Here is a 21,140-nt window from a genome sequence, read left to right as displayed (position 1 = left end):
CATCACAGAAAATTACACTGCTATTTTTGATCAAACTGTAAGTATCACATTTCTTATATCCAATAAGCACTGGTTATGTATTAAATACTATTGTCTTTTATATGTAGGTGTTGTTCTTTAAGGAGTTAAACTGGTCATACTATCACATATGGCATAAAGGATTAACACCTTTCTCCGGGAGAGAGTTTAAAACGATACAAGTTAATGGACCCACACAAAGCAAATCGTAAGTATTTGTGTATGTTCCATCATCTTTGGCTCAGAATAGACTCATATAATTATAATACTATTTCTGTTTTATAGGTTGGATTGTGCTTTTTTTATGATGCGCTATGCAGAGAGTTTGATGTTTCAGAGATCTGTAGACTTTACACAAGCTGATATGAGAGCTTATAGATTTAGACTTGGACATAAAATTATGTCTGACAAAAACTTTAAACTGTAGATACTGAAAATTTGTAATTGACTATTCTTGTAATGATTTACTGTTTGTATAAATTAAAATTATGGTGAACCAAATTAAAATTGTGCAATTGGCCATGTTGTTTACTGTTTTATGGAAGGGGGATATAGAATCAAGTTTTTTTAAAGGAGACCATATCAGGCCCACGTTGGCCCTGATATACTCTCATATCAAGCCCACGTTGGGCCTGATATGCTTTCATATCAGGCCCACGTTGGGTCTGATATGCTCTCATATCAGGCCCGACATAGGCCGATATTGTTTTTCTTTAATACTTACTACAACACCTACAGAGCTTTAAATCAGAAATTGCTAGCACCGTTGGAGTGCTTGAAATGTCAGAATCCCACTCGAACTGAAATAGGTCCAATCATAGGTGTCTAGGTCCATCAGTGGGGTTTGACCAAAACCTACTGATGGCCCTCCCCTACTTTATTTTACCTGAAATCACTTTCCCTGTGAAGGTCTGACGGGGGAGATGGTATAAAGGGTGTCAAACCTTATTTATACCCCCTGGATAAGAAGGTATTGCTCCGTGCCACTTGGCACGGAACGGTGCACCTCTTTTCTTTTTTCAATGATATGTATATCTGAATTTATTCTAGTTAATAAAAAATTGTAATTTATATCTGATGTTTGATTACCTTTTAAATTTATTTTATTTAATTATTTTAATAAGGACCATAGTAGCACGTTTACTGTTTTATAGAAGGGGATATAGAATCAAGTTTTTTGAAAGGAGACCATACCAGGCCCACGTTGGGCCTGATATGAGAGCATATCAAGCTCAACAGAGGCTGATTTTTTTTTCAATACTTGCTACAACACCTACAGAGCTTCAAATAATGAATTGCTAGCACCGTTGGAGTGCTTCAAATGTCAGAATTCCACTCGAACTGAAATGAGTCCAATCAGAGGTGTCTAGGTCCATCAGTGAGTTTTGACCAAAACCCACTGATGGCACTCCCTTACTTGGATTTACCTGAAATTACTTTCCCTGTGAAGGTCTGACTCGGGAGATGATACATAGGGTGTCAAACCTTATTTATACCCCCTGGATAAGAAGGTATTGCTCCGTGCCACTTGGCACGGAACGGTGCACCTCTTTTCTTTTTTCAATGATATGTATATATATATATATATATATATATATATATATATAGTACTCTCATATGATCTGAATTTATTCTAGTTAATAAAAAATTATAATTTATATCTGATATTTGATTACCTTTTAAATTTATTTTATTTGATTTTTTTAATAAGGGCCATAGTAGCACGTTTACTATTTTATAGAAGGGGAATATAGAACCAAGTTTTTTGAAAGGAGACCATACTAGGTCCACGTTGGGCCTGATATGCTCTCATATCAGGACCACGTTGGGCCTGATATGAGAGCATATCAGGCCCAACAGAGGCTGATTTTTTTCCTCAATACTTGCTACAACACCTACAGACCTTTAAATAATGAATTACTAGCACTGTTGGAGTGCTTCAAATGTCAGAATCCCACTCGAACTGAAATGGGTCCAATCAAAGGTGTCTAGATCCATCAGTGGATTTTGACGAAAACCCACTGATGTCCCTCCCCTACTTAGATTTACTTGAAATCACTTTCCCTGTGAAGGTCTGACTGGGGAGATGGTATATAGGGTGTCAAACCTTATTTATACCCGCTGGATAAGAAGGTATTGCTCCATGTCACTTGCCACGGAACGGTGCACCTCTTTTCTTTTTTCAATGATATATATATATATATATATATATATATATATATATATATATATATATATATATATAGTACTCTTATATGATCTGAATTTATTCTAGTTAATAAAAAATTATAATTTATATCTGATATTTGATTACCTTTTAAATTTATTTTACCAGGCCCACGTTGGGCCTGATATGCTCTCATATCAGGCCCAACAGAGGCTGATTTTTTTTTTTCAATACTTGCTACAACACCTACAGAGCTTTAAATCATGAATTGCTAGCACCGTTGGAGTGCTTGAAATGTCAGAATCCCACTCGAACTGAAATTGGTCCAATCAGAGGTATCTAGGTCCATCAGTGGGTTTTGACCAAAACCCACTGATGACCCTCCCATACTTGGATTTACCTGAAATCACTTTCCCTGTGAAGGTCTGAGTTGGGAGATGGTATATATATATATATATATATAATTAAATTTATTTTATTTTATTTTTTTTTAATAAGGACCATAGTAACACATTACTGCTTTATAGAAAGGGGATATAGAATCAAGTTTTTTGAAAGGAGACCATACCAGGCCCACGTTGGGCCTGATATGCTCTCATATCAGACCCATGTTGGCCCTGATATGAGAGCATATCAGGCCCAACAGAGGTTGATTTTTTTTTTCAATACTTGCTACAACACCTACAGAGCTTTAAATAATGAATTGCTAGCACCGTTGGAGTGCTTCAAATGTCAGAATCCCACTCGAACTGAAATGGGTCAAATCAAAGGTGTATAGGTCCATCAGTGGATTTTAACCAAAACCCACTGATGGCCCTCCCCTACTTGGATTTACCTGAAATCACTTTCCCTGTGAAGGTCTGAGTGGGGAGATGATATATATGGTGTCAAAACTTAATTATACACCCTGGATTAGAATGCCTTGCTCCGTGCCATTTAGCAGGGAACATGTAAAGCTTGGAATTACCACCAGGATAACAAACAATTTTTTTTCCTCAATCCATATTTATATTGGAGTTGCACATTTACATGCCTAATGTAAATTTTGATGCAAATATTGTACACTTGAAACCCAGTGTCATACTTATCCTACTGGGATTTCTGGAAAATCATACCCGTTACCAATTTTTTAGTTTTCAGAAGATAGATATGGTGTGCAATATAATGATTTATATAAAATTATGTCTCTTTTAACTGATAAGCACCGACATGACAATTTGGATATTGTGATTTTTAGTTCACTACTCACCATGCAATAGTATTATTATTCTTTTGACAATTTAGTATACCCTTCTCATATGATACATACCACTGTATTAAACCATATAGACTATATACACAGATATAAAACTACAAACACTACCTAATAGTACCTTTACATTGCCTATCAACTTTTTGGCTTACAACGCTGGCTATTTAATCCAATATTTTACAAAACTTATCCCTCAAAATTGATACAATTACATCAATTCTAATTTTTTTCATGTCTCGTTGCTTGAAGTCCATCTTCATTTCGTACAGAAGACATCGAATGTATTGGATCACAAAGAAGCCACATTCAAGGCTGTAAATAACATCACCAATTTAATGTTCAATATTTTAAATCAATATTTTCTGTTCAAAGTATTTGCTCGGCTTACCTAGCTTCTTGTTGTGGACATTCTATTGTACGAGACATCCATTGATCGTGGGGATGATGTCTTTCAAATTTTGGATAAATAGCAGCAAGATGCTCACGACTATAGAGTTTTAAATCTGATACCTGTAAGATTGAGGAGGAAATTTAAATTTGACATTAACTAGCATTTATACTACAATACGAACAAACACATGAATATTGGATGCTCACCGCTGCATCAAATTCATAGTTGTATTTTCTTTCACTTGCTAGAGAATTGTAATGATTAAACGTCATAGAATTGGTGTCGACCACCAACAAGTGGAAGTGTGCATTATCACTGCACAATGGTATAAAAATATTCCTAACCTCTTCATCATCTGTATCTATCTTTATCACTTGTTGGAAGGCAATCTTGCTTGAGAATTTTATTAATGACTACAAACAAGCAAATTCATATATACTTAACCATAATAAATTGTATTCAAATATTAACTTTTCTCAAATAAATTCCTTACTGTGAAGAAGGTTGAACAATAAATAGACTTGTTGTATGTCCTACCAGACGAGGATGCCCCCCTAAATAGAATCTTACAATACGTGTCAATTACCTCCCCATTTGTCAACATCTCTCCATTCACACCAAAAAAAGGGAATACACATTTAAAGCAAAGGGTGGCTCCTCCCAAACGAATTCTTTTGTAAACCTACAAAGTATATATATAGCAATGATTATAATTCACATAATTTAAATAGAGAACCATATAATCATCTAAATTAGAAAAGCATATAATTGTCTTGACTTATAAATTAATTAAATCAACTATGTAATTCACATACTTTAGTTTCTCCAACACTTTTAACAAGTACGCCACATCTTGATCTTTTTTTTTTTTCTTCGAAGGCGTAAATTGCTTCTTCACAAACTATGTCCATCAACATAAAAGAATTTTAAATAGTGAATTAAATCAAACTAATACCTATAAATTTTGCAAATATCTACTTACATCAATGGCTTGTTTCCTCATTTGGTATGTGAGGCAATCCTATCTGCATCATTCTCTATCTCTTCTTCAGATTCATCTTCCTTCAATTCTACAATCTCTCTTTCTTCTTCCATATCATCCACATTAATTTTTCCTTTCCCCTTCTCCAGGACATCATGTTCCTTTAAACTTTTTTTCCCCTCTCCTTGTCTTGAAATGTTCTCCGCAGGCTCACATATTTGTATATTTCTCCGCTTCCTCTTAGATAAAATTTGGAGCCACAGTGGACTATCAATTGGAGTATCCCTGTAATCATAGCGACTTCTGTCACGTCCTCTCCTACTTCTTGTTGCAAAAGCTACTGGTTCACATCGAGGAACGTCTACAGACTCGCTATATTGAGATTGCATGCCTTTATTTTCTAATATTTTAAGTAAGTCTTTCACCCTATCATTCAAATGCATGTTCTCCATTATTAGCTCCTTAATTCTGTTTGCTTGAATAATGCAAGTACTGTTGGTTGCTACTTGGAATATCGTACTGGTTCCCCTGTATAAAAATTTTGTACAAGTCCCGAACCATTCCTAACAACCTATTGTGTTCTTTAGAAATTAAATTTGGAATCGCAAACAGAACTTAACATTATTGATTCCAAATTCAACTTATCTGTTCTTAGAGGTTTAGACTTGGATCGCAAATGATGCTTAACATTATTAATCCAAATCCACCCATGTTACAAATTCGATTACATATTTATTTCAAAGATCGACTTCCAGGTTAAACATGGTGAGACACTAAGCCTTCTTGGGGATGGGACATCCACCACTTCCTAGACAAAGCCTTTCAATGAAACTCAATATTTAATCTCCTTATAGTAACCCTAGGTTTAACCATTAAGAACAATCGAATCACAAGATCGAAAAACAAAAGAAACACAAAATCGAATCATAAATTCGAAACCTAGAATTGTTAGCCTCTTGTGTTTGATATTTCAAGATCTAAACAAAAGAATAAACTAGTTATGATGCGAAAACTAATAACTATTTATACCTTTTGCAGCTTATAGACCTCACGATCTTCTATCATATTCCTCTTCTTATCTCGGACTTCATGTGAGCGACAATCTACCAAGATGAGAATCCACCCAAGCCTCCTTCTTCTCCTTGCAAGTTTCGGCCACCAACAATCTCCTTGAGATGAAGAACTTTGGCCACTAACCAAGCTCCAAGGAATGCTAAGAAATAAAGCCTTCTTTCTCTACTTCTTCTCCAAGGTAAATCCGGCCACCAACCAAGCTCCAAGGGATTGATGCCGCCGACCACCAAAGAAGAAGAAAAGAAGGAGAGATGAAGGCCGACCACCACCAAGGAAGAGAGGAGAGGAATAATAGATGTGCTGTAAGGTGAGGCACCTCTACCCTCTCTTTTATATTCCTTGGTCTTGGTAAATAAGGAAAGTTTTAAACATAATTAAAACTTTCTTATTTTCCTTGCCAATAAAAGGAAAATTTAATTAAAAATTTCCTTTTATTCTTTTAGTGGTCGGCCCCTACATGTCCTCCAAACAAGAAAAGTTTTAAACACAAAATTAAAACTTCCTAATTTGTTTCTAGAAATTTTTAAAATAAAAATTTCCCTTTTAAAATTCCCTTCATGGTTGGTTATTAAAGGAAACTTTTATAAATTAAAATCTCTCTATTAAAACATGTGGATGATTACAAAAAGGAAAGTTTTCTCCAAAATTAAAATCTTCCTTTTAACTACAAATAAGGAAAGATATCAAACCTTTCTCTTAATCCTTTGTATAAACTATAAAAGGAAAATTTTAATTTTAAAACTCTCTTTTAAATTATGACTTCCACATAAGGAAAGATTTTAAAATTAAAATCTCTTTTATTTTTATTTTGGTCGTCCACCTTCTTGGGCTCCAAGCTAGGGCTAGCCACCTACTTGAACCCATCTCTCCTTGGTTTGGCCGGCCCTAGCTTGGGCTCCAAGCTAGGCTTGGTCGACCACTTTAAGGTGGGTAAGAAGTTGGGTTTAGGTGGGTATAAGACTTTATAAATAAGAGGCTACGACAGGGACCGAGAGGAGGAATTGGTTTTGGTCTCCCGATGAACTTGAGCTTCCCGTGTTCGCTCCGAACACCCAACTCGAGTTCATCAATAATAACTCATACCACTAAAGAGTTATTATTGAACTACCGCACCAATCCCATATTACTCTTTTAACCAAACTAAGGTCACAGTAAATCAGTAATTAAAATTTATCTCTTCAGATGAGACTCGTTCGAATAAATCCCTCACCTTACTAATATGTGAAGGAATATTCCTCCACTTATTTATTATTGCTCATTCTATTTTGTATGATTTTTGGATTGGAACATACTCCAAAAATCATGCCTGATTCACCATCACAAGTGTTAACTATTTATACATGTCCGCAAATTATTGTTAAATTTAACATCATTTTTAAACTTACTGCCAAAAGACTAGCAAAGCCCTTTAGGTAAGGGAGGTTGGTGTTAGAATGTGTTATCCAAGTTGAAGAAAATATGTCCCCAATCTTAGGTAATTGTGGAGCCATAAATTCATAGATAGCTTCAACCTAGTTGAATCTAGTAAGATTCTCAAAATCATCTACTATATCTATAAGACATAATGGGACCTTATATGTACTAGAAGAAAATAAGACACAAACAAATATATACAAAATATAGAATTTGTAAAATAATAAAACATCATCTTCTCCTTTAACACGATTGTCATAAAATCTAAGCAACTCCTCAATTCTTGATCTAGTAGCTTCTTTTTTGTTTGAGAAGTATGTTAGAAAGAAGTCACCGCATGCTTTATTTGAATTGATCATAATCGAAGCTCCTCGGTCTGCAATACCAAGGAGCAATGACACGTCTCTTCTTGTGAAGGCAACCGGAACGCCTGACCAAGTAAATGATTAGTTGACATCTACAAATATATACATAAGTATTTTCCACACGCTGGGCCTGATACGATATCGTATCAGACCCACGTTAGGCCTGATATGATATCGTATCAGACCCACATTAGGCCTGATACCATATCGTATCAGGCCCACGTTAGGCTTGATACGATATCGTATTAGGCCCATGTTAGGCCTGATATGATATCGTATCAGGCCCACATTAGGCTTGATACCATATCGTATCAGGCCTAAAACCCCTCGTTTGCAATAAGAATCCACTATCACTACTATTAGTTGACTAGATTATTCACCTTTGCAAAATATTTGATTTTACTATACAACTACTTCGTAATAAAATTACATTGTACCTGAGAATCTGAAGGTTTGAGTACTTGAATACCAATTTTGAAATATATTGACCAAAATACCACGGATATGCTGCATATCTTGTATGTCCAAAAAAATGCTAAAGGATGACTGTTTGATCACTGATATGTGTCGGTCATGTAAAATCACAGATCCATGATGTCTTCCTTTCTTTGTGGATGCTTGAAAAAAACTTTTAAAGTGACCTAATACACTGTTCCAATGCAGTTTCTGACCAACATCCACTGAACCCTAAATTTTGAAAATTTTAAAATTTTTAAATCATACTCGTTGAGCTTTTCAAAATCACAGAGTTTTAGATTAAAAGAGTTTCGAAAGGTGATACCTTTACAAATAATTGAAGTGGAGAGGATGATACATCGGATCCCTTTCTTTGCGCCATTATGAAAGAAGATTATTGACAGAAACCCTAAAACCCTACACCTGAGCCTCGCAAACATTGGATCAGAAAGTCTAACTCACTTGATCAAGGTACGAACACATTACTTAGGGTTTCACTAGGGGGACGATTTCGCCACAATATTGGAACTGAAATTGGAGACTTACGAAGAACACCCAGGCATGGCCGAGTTGACAGACGGGGGGAGAAAAATGAACGCAACATTATTTTTAAGTCAAAATAATTCAAATTGTGGGTCAGATGCCTGGAAATTCACAACGAAGGAGATGGGAATTTCACATGAATAACTGCACCCTTTGGTAAAAACCAAACTACGATGCGTCATTTGATAAATACAATATCCAAGGCACACCTTTTGATAAATTACCGAAATTTAAAATAAATTTTAATTTGAAAATTTATTTATGAAATACTTTGTTTGTTGTTGTTTTTTTTTTTTTTTAGTGTGGTGGTGTCCCTAGTGGCATATGAAGCTCAGGTAATACACAAGAGTGATCCTAACAAGTTGTTCTATCCAATTAGTTCAAATATTTTACAGGAAACCTTGTCGACCCATGCTGCCTGCAATATGGACAAAATAACGGTCAGTCGTCAGTGGTCTACATTTATATCTGTGTTAAATGTGATATGAGAGTCACTGTAATAATCTTTCATCACCGTCACAGGTGTCGACATTTCGTGTCCCAGGTGTGATGCATACATGAGTTAGTTTCAACAATGATCCAACACACACACACACGGAAACAGTGATCGACATGTTCATTTATACTCGCAGCCGACTCCTTAAAGTGTATATATATATACACATCAACAAAGTTAATTTTCGCTATTTATTTTCCCCAACACGAAATCAGAATTAATACTTGTGACAATATATCTCATTTCGCTCCAAGAGAACGCAGACTTGTTCCTTTCATATTTCACGTCCATGTACCTTCATTCCACAGTTGCTCCATGAAACGGGGAAAGTGTTTCTCGGAGCGCCACGATGAAGGAAAGCAGCCTCTATCTTCCTTTTCAACTGAGAACTCTCGACTCCACCGTCCTGTTCATCAACAACCAGATGATCAGTACGTATAGCTGGATCATATCGATGTTTTAGTAATTAATTAAAGGGAGAGAAATAGATCGATCAGAGACCTCGACGACAATTGTATGGAAGATAATCCCGAATCTGGAAGTGATATTAGCTGCAATGATACTGAGGCCGCAAGACTCCACAATCTGGCACACCCTTGTTATCGCACTCTTTTTGTTCTCGCTAGTGATGTTGATAATCGTGGTTCCATTGCCCATCTCTCTCACTCCGATCTGCAACACGCCGTAGAACCTTATGAATTAGTTTTACCAAAGCTTTTATATGATGCAAAAATTATCATATATATATATATGGTTCTATTAAAAGGTAATTAATTTATAGGATGCATGTGATTAATTACTTCCATCACTTCCATGGATTCAGATGGAATGGAGAAGCTCCAAGTGCTGTTGTCTCTGTTGCCCTCTAAACAGGATGAGTACTTCTCGGTCGACTCCATGTCTGATATCTCATCGAGCAGAGATCTTTCTTGATCCTGAAGCTGCTGGATGTAGTTGATCGCGTCATGGATTATGGAGACCTTGCTCATCTGCATATATAACTCGTTTTCGATCGGTTTCAGAATTAACTCGTGTTGTTATATTATGATGAATATATAATATATAATAGCTTAATTTTGACCTTCGTTATGTTGGGGACGACGCCTCTGAGATCGTAAAGCGTCTGGTTGAACCTCTTCCGCCTCTCCCTCTCCTGCAAAATGTTGTCGCGGAGTGCCATGGACGACGCAGTTCGCGAGCTCGAGTCGCAGAAGTTTGGCGCCGTCTCGGGATCGAATCCATAGCTGCTGAATCATGCATGGGGGGTTTAGATCTCATGATGATCTGATCTAATTAGAACGAACAGAATCTTGTTTTTTTTTTTTTGACATACCTGAAGAGCTCCTGGGCTTCAAATAAGGAATCATCAGTTTTATTGGTCCATTGGATGGGTTCCATAAAGACCAAATGGAGACGAAAACACTGAAACCTTTGGCGAAATCGTTCGCCAGGGGATGGAAATTTATAGCGCCAGCGGGGAAGGAAGAGGATCGGAGAAAAGTTAAGCGCGCGTCTCGGTCAGCACTGGGGCCGGTGTTCCATTAGAAGAAAACAAATAAACGATTCTCCAATTCCGTTATGTTTTCGTGGAATGCGTGAGTTTCGTTTTAATTAATTTACACGACGTACGACTGATATCTACAAGAAAGAAACAAGTTGAAACGTTGCAGTCTGAACGTGACCGGATCCAGAAGGCAATGGGGGCAAGGTGGCGTGAGGAGTTTGCCTTTCCATTCTCCTTCGACGGACCCGCAAATAAAACAAAATAACGGAATATCCTATTGAGGAGTTTCACTGTTACGCCCACAAATAAAATAAAATAATAACCGATCTAAATCCGAAATTGTTTATTTTTTTTAATATTCAATGTGTAATAAGAAAATGTAACTAATAATAAATAAATAAATAAATAAATTTTGTTCAAGAAAATGGATTGATCTCTTTGATTGCTGTTTAATGTTAAAATTTTACTCCGACAATTCCTACAAATTAACAATTAAATATTATTCCACCACATCATTAACAAGATTAGCAAAACATAGTTCTAATCTGAAAATCAGCTTCGATCGACTATCTTTTTTTCATGGAAAATTTGCTGATTTAATATCATATGTTTTATTTTCTTCTGAACCTTATTGAAAGTTAAAAGTCAGGATCATTCTACTCTTCCACTTCACTTTGCCTCTTCTTTTCCATATGATATGATATGATAAACCGAGTGTCAGACTCCACGCTACTAAAGAAGCTCAACAACCCTCCATAAAAATGGATATGTAATTGTACGATCTCCTTAACCATCAAATTGATTTTACTGTTGATTTTGGATTATGAAAATTGACTGCTAGACGAATTACCGCAAACACTTCTGATTTATTGGTGGGTAAACCAAGGGGGGATCATCCACCTCCAAATTAGTCATATCTGTAAAGATCTGAATACCCATTTATATTAACAAAAAAAAAAAAAATGAACATCCAATTGTGCCATCTGATCCTCAGATGGAGATGGCATCATCCGCAATCATGCTCTTTCGCTTGTATAATTATTTTCCCCAACCTTTGGCCTAAAAGGAAAATAAACAGAGATCTATTAAACCCAAAAGGAGGGCTAACATTGTAATTGTGAGCTTGGCCAACGGCATGTGAATTTTAGCAGCTTTTGCCTCTGCCTGTGGAAGATTGTTAAGGTTTTAATGGTGAGAAGATGGTGGTATTCCTGCCATGAATGCTGTAATAAATTTAGCATCCATGCTTTTCTATCATCGATGATATTTAGTTCGCAAAGTTCAATTCACAACCATAGAAATATTTCATTGTCGTGAAATGAAGGAATGGAGTGTTTCATTTTTGTTTTGAATTGTCCAGGAAACATTAAAAAGGTGATTAATTGCTTCTGTATGATACATTGTCTCTGAAGTCTTTTTATTATTCTGGCTACATCGGTTTTTTTTTTTTTTTTTTTTTTTTTGTGGTGTCGATTCGGTGTTTTTGAACCGGATCGATTTGATCTCTGGTTCAGAATTTAACCACATGAACCGGGCGATTCGCTCTGGGTTTAGTAATGCTCTGCCCTATAATTCTCAGAGAAGCTAATCATCTCCTCCCTCCTCACTCAACGCCTCCTCTTTCTCCTCCTCCTCCACCGCCATTCAATCCCATCGCCATTAGCGCCTTCTTCGGCCTATAACTCGAAGCGATGGGCTTTGAGTTCGTCGATCTCGGGGCACGACCACTCCCGCCAATTAAGACTCGCCGGGCGACAGAGGCCGACGAAGAATACCCGACGACGACGGGGCCGACAGACGACGACGAGGCAGAGAACTGCGTCACTCCCGAATCATCACCGAGGCCGGTGGAGCTGCAGCCCCCACCGCCACCCAGGAAGCCGCGGCAGGCGAAGAGGAAGCTCGGCCCCCCGCCCGGCGGGTACTGCCTCGTGCCGAGCGACCTCGCCGCCGTCTTTGTTCCCGCGCCGCCGTCCAACAAGAGAATTCGAGTAGGTCGAGCGGATCAAATGGCGTAAATTTGATCAAAACGCATGCATGATAAAATCCTGTAGCTGATGCCTTCTGCGCGACGACGTAGATTGCAGAGGAGTCACGCTGTTCCAGAGTTTCTCAAAATGAAAATGATTAATTCGAGTAACTGGATCCTCCATGGAATTCGTCCTATACGATTTATTTTGTTTTGCCATATTTTTTCCTTTTTTTAAAAAAAAAAAAAAGAAGAAAATTTAATAAACACAGACTTGCGAGAGGAGATTAGAGGTGAGGACGTCGTCATGATTAAGAGGAACAGATCTAAGGAATTAATGTTACATAAAGTGTTGACATTATTATTAATCCAAGGCCCATGCATCTCGACCAAAGAAGTCCACATCATGAATAATTTCAATCTCTAGGTCCTACCGTCATTCTTTCCTTTTTGCATTGATTTTAACTTCAGAAACAAGCAAAGAGATATATCATCATCTTCTGCTTCTTTTTAAAACCTTTTTGACCCACAACTTCAGCCTTTTCAGCCACCAAAATCTCTTTGTGAATCCATCTTTTGAAAAGTTCCAAATCTTCATTTTAGTCACATGAAATGAAGATATATATATATATATATATATATATATATATATATATATATACATATATATATATATATATATATATATATCATGTGGAGTAATACTGAGCGATACGAGGGAAAAAGAATTGACTTATAGAAAATAATTTAAAATTTTAAGTATTATCTTTATTTTTATTTTTTTTTAGTGGGACAGGATTCTAATATTTATTATAATTTTATATACTTTTAGGAGTACTTATAAAAAAATTAAAGTGGGGTAATTTCTCCGCCAAAACTATAATACACGAATAACGGACTTTCTTTCCTAAAAAATTAATTTAATTCTTTATATCAAATATTAAACTGATAAGAATAAATATTATACTTAATCTTAGCTAAAAATCCATTCAAAGTCTCGAACTCTAGATCTTTAATTGATTAATCAGTCATAACTGAATCTCAAACTCTAAATCATTGATTGATTAATGAGAAAAAATTCCTAATAATTGAATTCTAGATCCCTGATTAATGTGTTTATAGAAATTACTAATAAATCTTGAAATTATTTTCAGCGTGAAAAGAAAAAAAAAGACATTATCGTAAGTTCACTTCGGACTTCACCAAAATTAGTTAGTAAAAGAGGTAGATTATTAATAATATATATCAACTTTATATATATATATAGAGAGAGAGAGAGAGAGAAAATAATACCCTACACACCCTTATCCTGCACACTCTTGTACAACCTTTACAAGTCCGCCCAAAAGCACTCTCGGGCACCCCGATTTACTTTTTGAGAATCAGGGTGCCTAGGTGGGCATCCGACCGCTCGAACCAAGTAAGAGTATCGACTGTGAGCGAAATCCGACGTGGGTCATCTGACGTGATCAAAACCTAATTTTTTTAATCTCTCTCTCATCTGCATGCAACAACTTTTCTTTCTTTCTTCTTAAATTGAAAATAAAATTATCTCTTCTCTCTTCTATTATTGCATGCAACAATCACTATGGTACTAATGCTACAATGTTGTAACAGCTATACCTGATACAATGGTGTAGTAGCTACTACAACAGTGCAGTAATTACTATAATGTTGTGTTAGCTACTATAATGTAGCAGCTACTGTGTAGTAGTTGATATAACGTGTAACAATTATTGTGTAGTAGTTGCTATAATATTGTAGCAGTTATTGTGTAGCTGCTGCTACAACATTGTAATAGCTACACCACCTTTAAAAATCAGTATTATAGTAATTGTTGCATGCAATAATAGGAGAGACAAGAGATGATTTTATTTTAATATAATAGGAAAGAGAGAAAAGTTGTTGCATACAGATGAGAGAGGGATTAAAAAAATTATATTTTAATCACCTCAGATCCTCCATGTCGAATGTCGCTCATGGTCGCGGAGGAAACGTCGAGCAGCATATCCTCTCTCTCTCTCTATATATATATAGAGAGAGAAAGAAATGTTAATCTGTACACCTATTAGATACACTCCTAGACGGCTCTCATATGTCTGGGTGCTCGAATTCCCTCCAAGTTATCCTATATATATATATATATATATATATATATATATATATATATATATATATATATATGTTAGCTAAATGAGTACAGTAATGAAAAGACCAAATAATAGTAGATAAAGAAGCAAGTAGAGCAGGTTGATTACAAGGATCGAGAGAACTAGACAAGAAACAATTTCATAGGATTCTCTTGTTTAAGTTCACCTTCTCTATCTGCCTAGCCACTCAAGACGGGAAACGCCATTTGGAGTTTCCTAAATGTCACGTACATGATTAGATCGACAGATTAAACTAGGAGTTGGAGCCATATGCTGTTCGGTTTCTGTTGCATATGCAAAATTACTGGATACAAAAAATTGACTTGTTTATAAATGAGATTTGTGTGAAGATCGTACCAAGGCAGGTGAAAAAGGTTCACTACTACGTTGTACTGCCTTGTCCATTGACTCCATCAGTAATATGGTAAAGGAAATATTAATTATACTATTAAGCATTGGAGCATACTCTTCATTATTAATATTTTGGGATTATTAATGGTTGGATCAGGTGAACTCTGAGAGCTATTCTAAGTAATACATGTGTACGGGAGATTCAATTGAGAAGGAATTAACCATAAAAACAAAACAAAAACCTTTGGAGGAACATAATGCAGAAGTTATCGTTGAAAAAGGAGCAAAAACCTTCATAGAGGAACCTAATGTGGTTGTTAGACATATCAACACTAACTTGAAGGAAGATTGATCTAGATTATTCAAAATTGGCAATCAAGAAACTTGCAAGTTTTTGTGGATAACTCCCAAAGTATTCTAGAGTTTGTAGGAGTCAAGAAAATTCTAGATATTGATGTCAATGAAAAAGGGGCGGAGAGGAAATAAACTACATTGTTAATGAGACTTTAGTATCACATTGAAAATTTCAAGGCTTTATGATTAATTTATAATGTATTATAAATATTGATGTTGTGAATATATGTATGGGGAGAAATTCTTTCTCAAATGTGGACCCGTAGAGGGTGCAAATCTAGGATACGAATTGCATTGAACCAAGTTGAATCGTATGTGAGTACGACTTGCACACATCGAATGCCGAAGTGATCAGGGCAAATTGACAAGTGAATCAACTAATGTTTTGCCACATGAATCTATTTTTTACAAACGGCTTAAGTGTGTAACAGATGAATTGATCATCGATTAATTGAGAATTTGTAACTGTCAAGTGAAATGATTGACCATTGATGGTTAGTGACTAACATTTCAACTCGACGAGTAATGACCTTAATTTATTTGGCCAGGTATTGCTATAGAAGGTCTGAACTCCTATATAAGGAGGTTGTGACCCAAGTAAAGTGATATACAATGAGATGCAAAAGCATAGAAACTCCTCCACCTTCATCCTCTGGTTCTTTCTCTCATTTATGCACTTGCTTGACAACTCTACCCGTTATAGCATTTGGGTAATCTCTCAGTTCTCAACAAACTACCTATGTTAGGTTTTATTTGTAGTCTTGTCATTGTATCATGGAAAACAGACATCTAGTGTGACCCCCATAGCACTGCCGGAGGAGGCCGAATCTATTTTTAAAAAAACTACGTTCCGAGCACTTGAAAACCCACTCAGAGTTAGGATTACTTATCACTCAGACTCGGAAACCCACTCAAACTTATATGTAGTTATGAATATTTTATTAGAGCAATCGGTGTAACCCTAGGTTTTGATATTTAAGCAAAGGTTTAAGTTAGGCTTATTATGTAAGGAACTATAGCGCTAAACACACAAAAAGCGCAGCGGAAAAATTAATTCCTTTCCAGAAGATCCATGTGAAGAAAAACCATATACTAAGTATTTGTTAAAGGGAGTTACCTTTGTTGCGTAAACACGAACTCCCAACTGCTTGGATCTCAACATGATCAAGTATTCACGCTTCTTTCGGTATCCACACAAACAAGTCTCCTGTCTGTCTCATGAACTCATGAAGTAGAGAATAAAAACAACCAAAGGTTGTGCTAGCAACCTCTTTGGAAGTTTCAACCAATAGTGGAAGAAGGAAGAAAAGGAGCAAGAACACAAAAGTCACATCATAAAAATGAATCAAAACCCCTTTTGTACTCATTCATGAAATTGCCTTAATTGACATTAATATTTATCTTTATACAATGCATCCGATGCATGAGCAATTCAAAATTAACCACTCTTCATCCAATGCATGATTAATTCTAAATTGAACACTCCTCTTCCTTCATGAATTCAAATTCATCAAATCATTCAATAAGTCTAACTCATTAATCATTAATCCAAATTAATTCAATGAGTCTAATTTGAATTGGACTCAATCCAATAGTGAGTCTAACTCAAATTGGACTCAATCCAATAGTGAGTCTAACTCAATGAGTTCAATTTAAATTAGACTTAATCCAATAATCCATCATATGAACCTATCTCCAAATCAACTTATTCTTTATGTGTGACCCAATATATTCTCGTAATGTTAGCAATGTCTCTAAAACTATTTTAGATACATAAATAATAAGTGGCATCTAGCAAGGCATCATTGCCACCCAAGTGACGAGAATGTCAAGATTCGACTTAACCTTTCCGTGTCCATTATCTTGTATGGCTCAATCCTTCTTATAGGGGATCGGTGGCCGGCTAAAAGGGGAGTTGGATAGACGACGCCCCTAAATACTAGCTTCTTTCTACAATGTTAGTGCACAAGCGGAAATACAAACAAAAAAGTAGAAAGACTAAAACTAAGAAAGGAAACGCAAACCACTAACACGTTCGTTTACGTGGTTCAGAGATAACTTGCTCCTACTCCACGGCTGTCCTTAAGGTGGACGATCCCTCAATTCGTCGGTGGATTAGTCCTTGGAAACTCCGACTAGCACAATCCTCCTTGTCGGTGGAGAAACCTCGCCACAACTCGATCAAGAACACTTAGATTGCTAGAGCACTAGATGACTAATAATTAGGCTTTAACCAAGTCTAATTTCGTCGCCTTGGCCGACCATCCCAAGCTCCTTCTTATAGAGCTTGGAAGAAATCAGCAAGCTGATTTGCCCGTTACCAGTCGACTGGTCCTTGCACCAGTCGACTGGTGCCAGCCCAACGGCTATCTACCAGTCGACTGGTCCCCAGGATCAGTCGACTGATCCCAGCCATTTCGGCACAGAGAGCTTCTGTGCTCACCACCAGTCGACTGGTACAACCCTATACCTAGGGTTCCCATCCCGAGTACATTTCTCTTAGCACTCGGACCCTCACGACTCACTTGACTCTTCTTTGCAAATTTGACCTCTTTCCTTCAAGCCTACTTCCTTTGGCTCTCGTCCCTCGGATGCATCTAAGCCCACAGCTCATCCACAATGTCATCCTTCGCGTATGCCTCAAAGTCGCTTCCCTCGGCTCTTGTCCTTGCTGCCTTGTCCACGGTCCCTCGGATGCTCCATCCTTCACCAGACCCGAAGCCATCAAGCTGAATCACATGTGTATCCTGCAAACCTGCACACTCATATACACATATCAAATAACGAGGGTAATCCTAACTTAAACCCTTTGCCAAAACACCAAAGCACATGGTCACACGAACCATTGGGATTGCTCCAACAATCTCCCCCTTTTTGATGTTTGACAATACGTTTAAGTTAGGGAAAACATATAGCAAATAAACATGCTAAAAGAAACAATGGACTTACGTTGCCAAGACTACACACTTGGACTTACACCGCCGAATGGACTTATGTTGCCAAGGCTACACACTTGGACTTACACCGCCGAATGGACTTGCGTTGCCAAGGCTACACACTTGGACTTACATCGCCGAAACAAAATGCAACATGCATTGGAACCTAACACAAGGCTCCCCCTACACCTAAGCTCCCCAATGATATAGGATTTTACCACAGGGATATTTAAGAACCAATCACAAGGCTCCCCCTACGCAAAGACACTTAAGGTTTTTCTTACTAAACCTTACTTCTCCCCCTTTGCCTAACATCCAAAAAGTTCTCCAAAAATATCCCAATTGTTGAAAACTTGTCATCCAAACTGACCCTAAACTCATGTATTTATCCCCCATGGATCCCATACATCTAAACGAGTTGACATGGTCAAGAACAATGCTGAAAAACACTATCAGGCTGGTATCAGTCGACTGCCCCAAGTGCCAGTCGACTGCCCCCTTCAACACAACCTTACAGAAGAATACTGTGGTCGAAAAATACTATTACCAGTCGACTGGTATCTGCACCAGTCGATTGGTACCCTATTTCTGCAAAAATCAACCTTTTCAGGCCAACTTTATAAATACACCAAAAATTCCACAGACCTCCAAAAATTCCCAAATTTTATGGAGAGGTCTATTATACCCTTGTCTACTTGGGAAAAATACATTACAAAATGTATCTATCACCAATCCCAAGATTGATACAAAATCCAAAACTAGCTAAATGGTTCAATTGAACCTTGACCTAAAGTCCTAGTTTTGGCTTCCTCTTGATGTATTTTCCCATACCAACCCATAATGCATCCCTAACATTGGTTTATATGGTATCTATACATCCAAAACCAATTATCATGCTATATGATCCCAAATGTCATATTTCTTGCATGAAACACAAACCATGTGTGCCAAATCCCTAGGTTTGAGACTCAAGTTTGTCTCCAAATCATTTGGCACACTCCATGACTTATCTAGACTCCCAAATAGTACCCACCTGAGATCCATTGGACATGGGTCTCAATTTGACTCTTTGAGTTCCCCCTAGAGCCCTTAGCCTTAACCACCTCCCTAGGTGACTCATCCACAATCGCTAGGCCACATCGGTGCACCTCCAGTGACACTTGGCCTATAAACCTAACCTTCTTAACCTTGGACATCTTATCCTTGGTTAATTTAACCTTACCTTTAAATGGATTTCTCTTTCCATTTATTGGCTTCTCCTTGCTATAGTCATATGCAACCCTAACATAAGACTTTTCCTTAGCATTGGAGACACTAGATCGGTATCCTAGACCCGATCTATCATTGTTGGGTCTTTGACTACCCAACATCATACCTAAACCCTTAGATCTAACATTGAATATTTCTAGGGTTTTCTCCAACCTATCAAGTTTTGCCTTCAAAACTTGATTTTTCCTTTCTAGGTTCCTAAACCTAGAGTCAACATGTCCATATTGGACATTCCTAGACCTACCTATTTTTCTAGGCATATGTCTTCCCTTCTTGGGATTGATGCCTTGGGTCTCCTTGGGTCTACCATTTCTAGAGTTATCATGAATTGATCTCCTAGGGTTATGATCTATAATTACCCTATTCCTATCATGATATTTAAATCCAAAGTTATGTATAGGTAAGTAATAGCAATTATTCCTAACATGCATGGAGGAATTTAAATTTGACTTTAAATTTAAATTAGGGTTTACCTTACCCTTTACCTTTGGAGCTCCTCCTTGACATGAGCCTCCATTCTTCCTCCACTTCTTCTCCTCCATCTTCAAATGCGCCAACTTTTTGATTTCTTTCTTCCTTGGGCATTTGGTGTGGTAGTGACCCCGCTCACTACACGTGAAGCACACTATGTGCTTTTTCTCCTTCTTCTTCCTACAACTCAAATTAGATTCAAAATGAATTGAATTGAGTTTAGGAGATACCTCTTTCTTACCCAATGAGCATCTACTCTTGTAGTGTCCCTTCTCATTGCACCCGAAGCACACAATGTGATCTTTTGATTTTGCTTCAGTGGAGGTGCTCACTAGGTTGATTTCCAAGACTTCTTCTTCTTCTTCACTTGTCTTGGATTCTTCTTCAACCTTTGAGGATGTATCCTCATCCACACTAGTGGATGACATTTCTTTATCCTTCTCCTCTTCGGAAGTTGAGTGCTCGTCACCTTCCGGTTGCTCCTCCTCATCTTGAGCCATTAAGCCCATCTCCTTGGGTTCTTCTTCTTCTTGTGTAGGCATAGGTTCTTCCCATTGAACCTTCTTTATCTTGTTCCACAAATTGTGGGCGTTCTAGTATTTACCTACACGGCTCATCACGTCATTAGGCAAAATATCAATTAATATAGATATTACCTTGTCGTTTGCCTTTGATCGTGAGGTTCGCTCCTCCGTCCAATGTCGTGGTCAGAGCTTCTTCCCTTTCTTGTCCTTCGGGACTTTGAACGACTTTTTGACCACCATCATGGTGTCCCAATCCGTGTCGAAGAAGACCTCCATCTTCATCATCCAATATGTGATGTCCCCAAGGCTTCCTCCTTCAAACTTTGGAGGTTCAATCAAGTCGGTCATCTTCTTGTAGTTGCTCTTCTCGGCGGTTAGTCCGGTGAAATGCAAACCTCGCTCTGATACCACTTGTAGGGGATCAGTGGCCTGCTAGAAGGGGGGTTGGATAGACG

General features: G+C 37.3%; 1 protein-coding gene across 2 annotated transcripts; it reads right to left on the bottom strand.

Moving 5' to 3' along the window:
* Positions 1-9,181: 9,181 nt before the first annotated feature.
* On the bottom strand, positions 9,182-10,596 carry LOC122027864 (transcription factor bHLH35-like). 2 transcript variants are annotated; one of them, XM_042586881.1, is made up of 5 exons: positions 10,491-10,596; positions 10,239-10,401; positions 9,958-10,146; positions 9,659-9,829; positions 9,182-9,563 (listed from the first exon to the last, which is right to left on the bottom strand). In XM_042586881.1, the coding sequence occupies exons 1-5, from the start codon at positions 10,553-10,555 to the stop codon at positions 9,432-9,434; spliced, it is 720 nt and encodes a 239-aa protein (XP_042442815.1). In that variant the 5' UTR covers positions 10,556-10,596; the 3' UTR covers positions 9,182-9,431. The 2 variants fall into 2 exon arrangements, with proteins under 2 accessions (XP_042442815.1, XP_042442814.1); XM_042586880.1 differs by having other exon boundaries at positions 10,239-10,404; positions 10,491-10,587.
* Positions 10,597-21,140: the final 10,544 nt, after the last annotated feature.

The sequence above is a fragment of the Zingiber officinale genome, chromosome 10A (assembly GCF_018446385.1).
Source record: "Zingiber officinale cultivar Zhangliang chromosome 10A, Zo_v1.1, whole genome shotgun sequence".
In the NCBI taxonomy this organism is placed as follows: domain Eukaryota; kingdom Viridiplantae; phylum Streptophyta; class Magnoliopsida; order Zingiberales; family Zingiberaceae; genus Zingiber; species Zingiber officinale.
This window is presented reverse-complemented; position numbering and strand designations above follow the sequence as displayed.

Bases quoted from the DNA above. Each gene is read 5' to 3' on its own strand.
- LOC122027864 (XM_042586880.1), bottom strand. From the start codon at position 10,555: ATGGAACCCATCCAATGGACCAATAAAACTGATGATTCCTTATTTGAA. The intron at 10,405-10,490 runs GTATGTCAAAAA...TGCATGATTCAG, and splicing joins GAAGCCCAGGAGCTCTTCAG to CAGCTATGGATTCGATCCCG. The intron at 9,564-9,658 runs GTCTCTGATCGA...GTTGATGAACAG, and splicing joins TCCATACAATTGTCGTCGAG to GACGGTGGAGTCGAGAGTTC.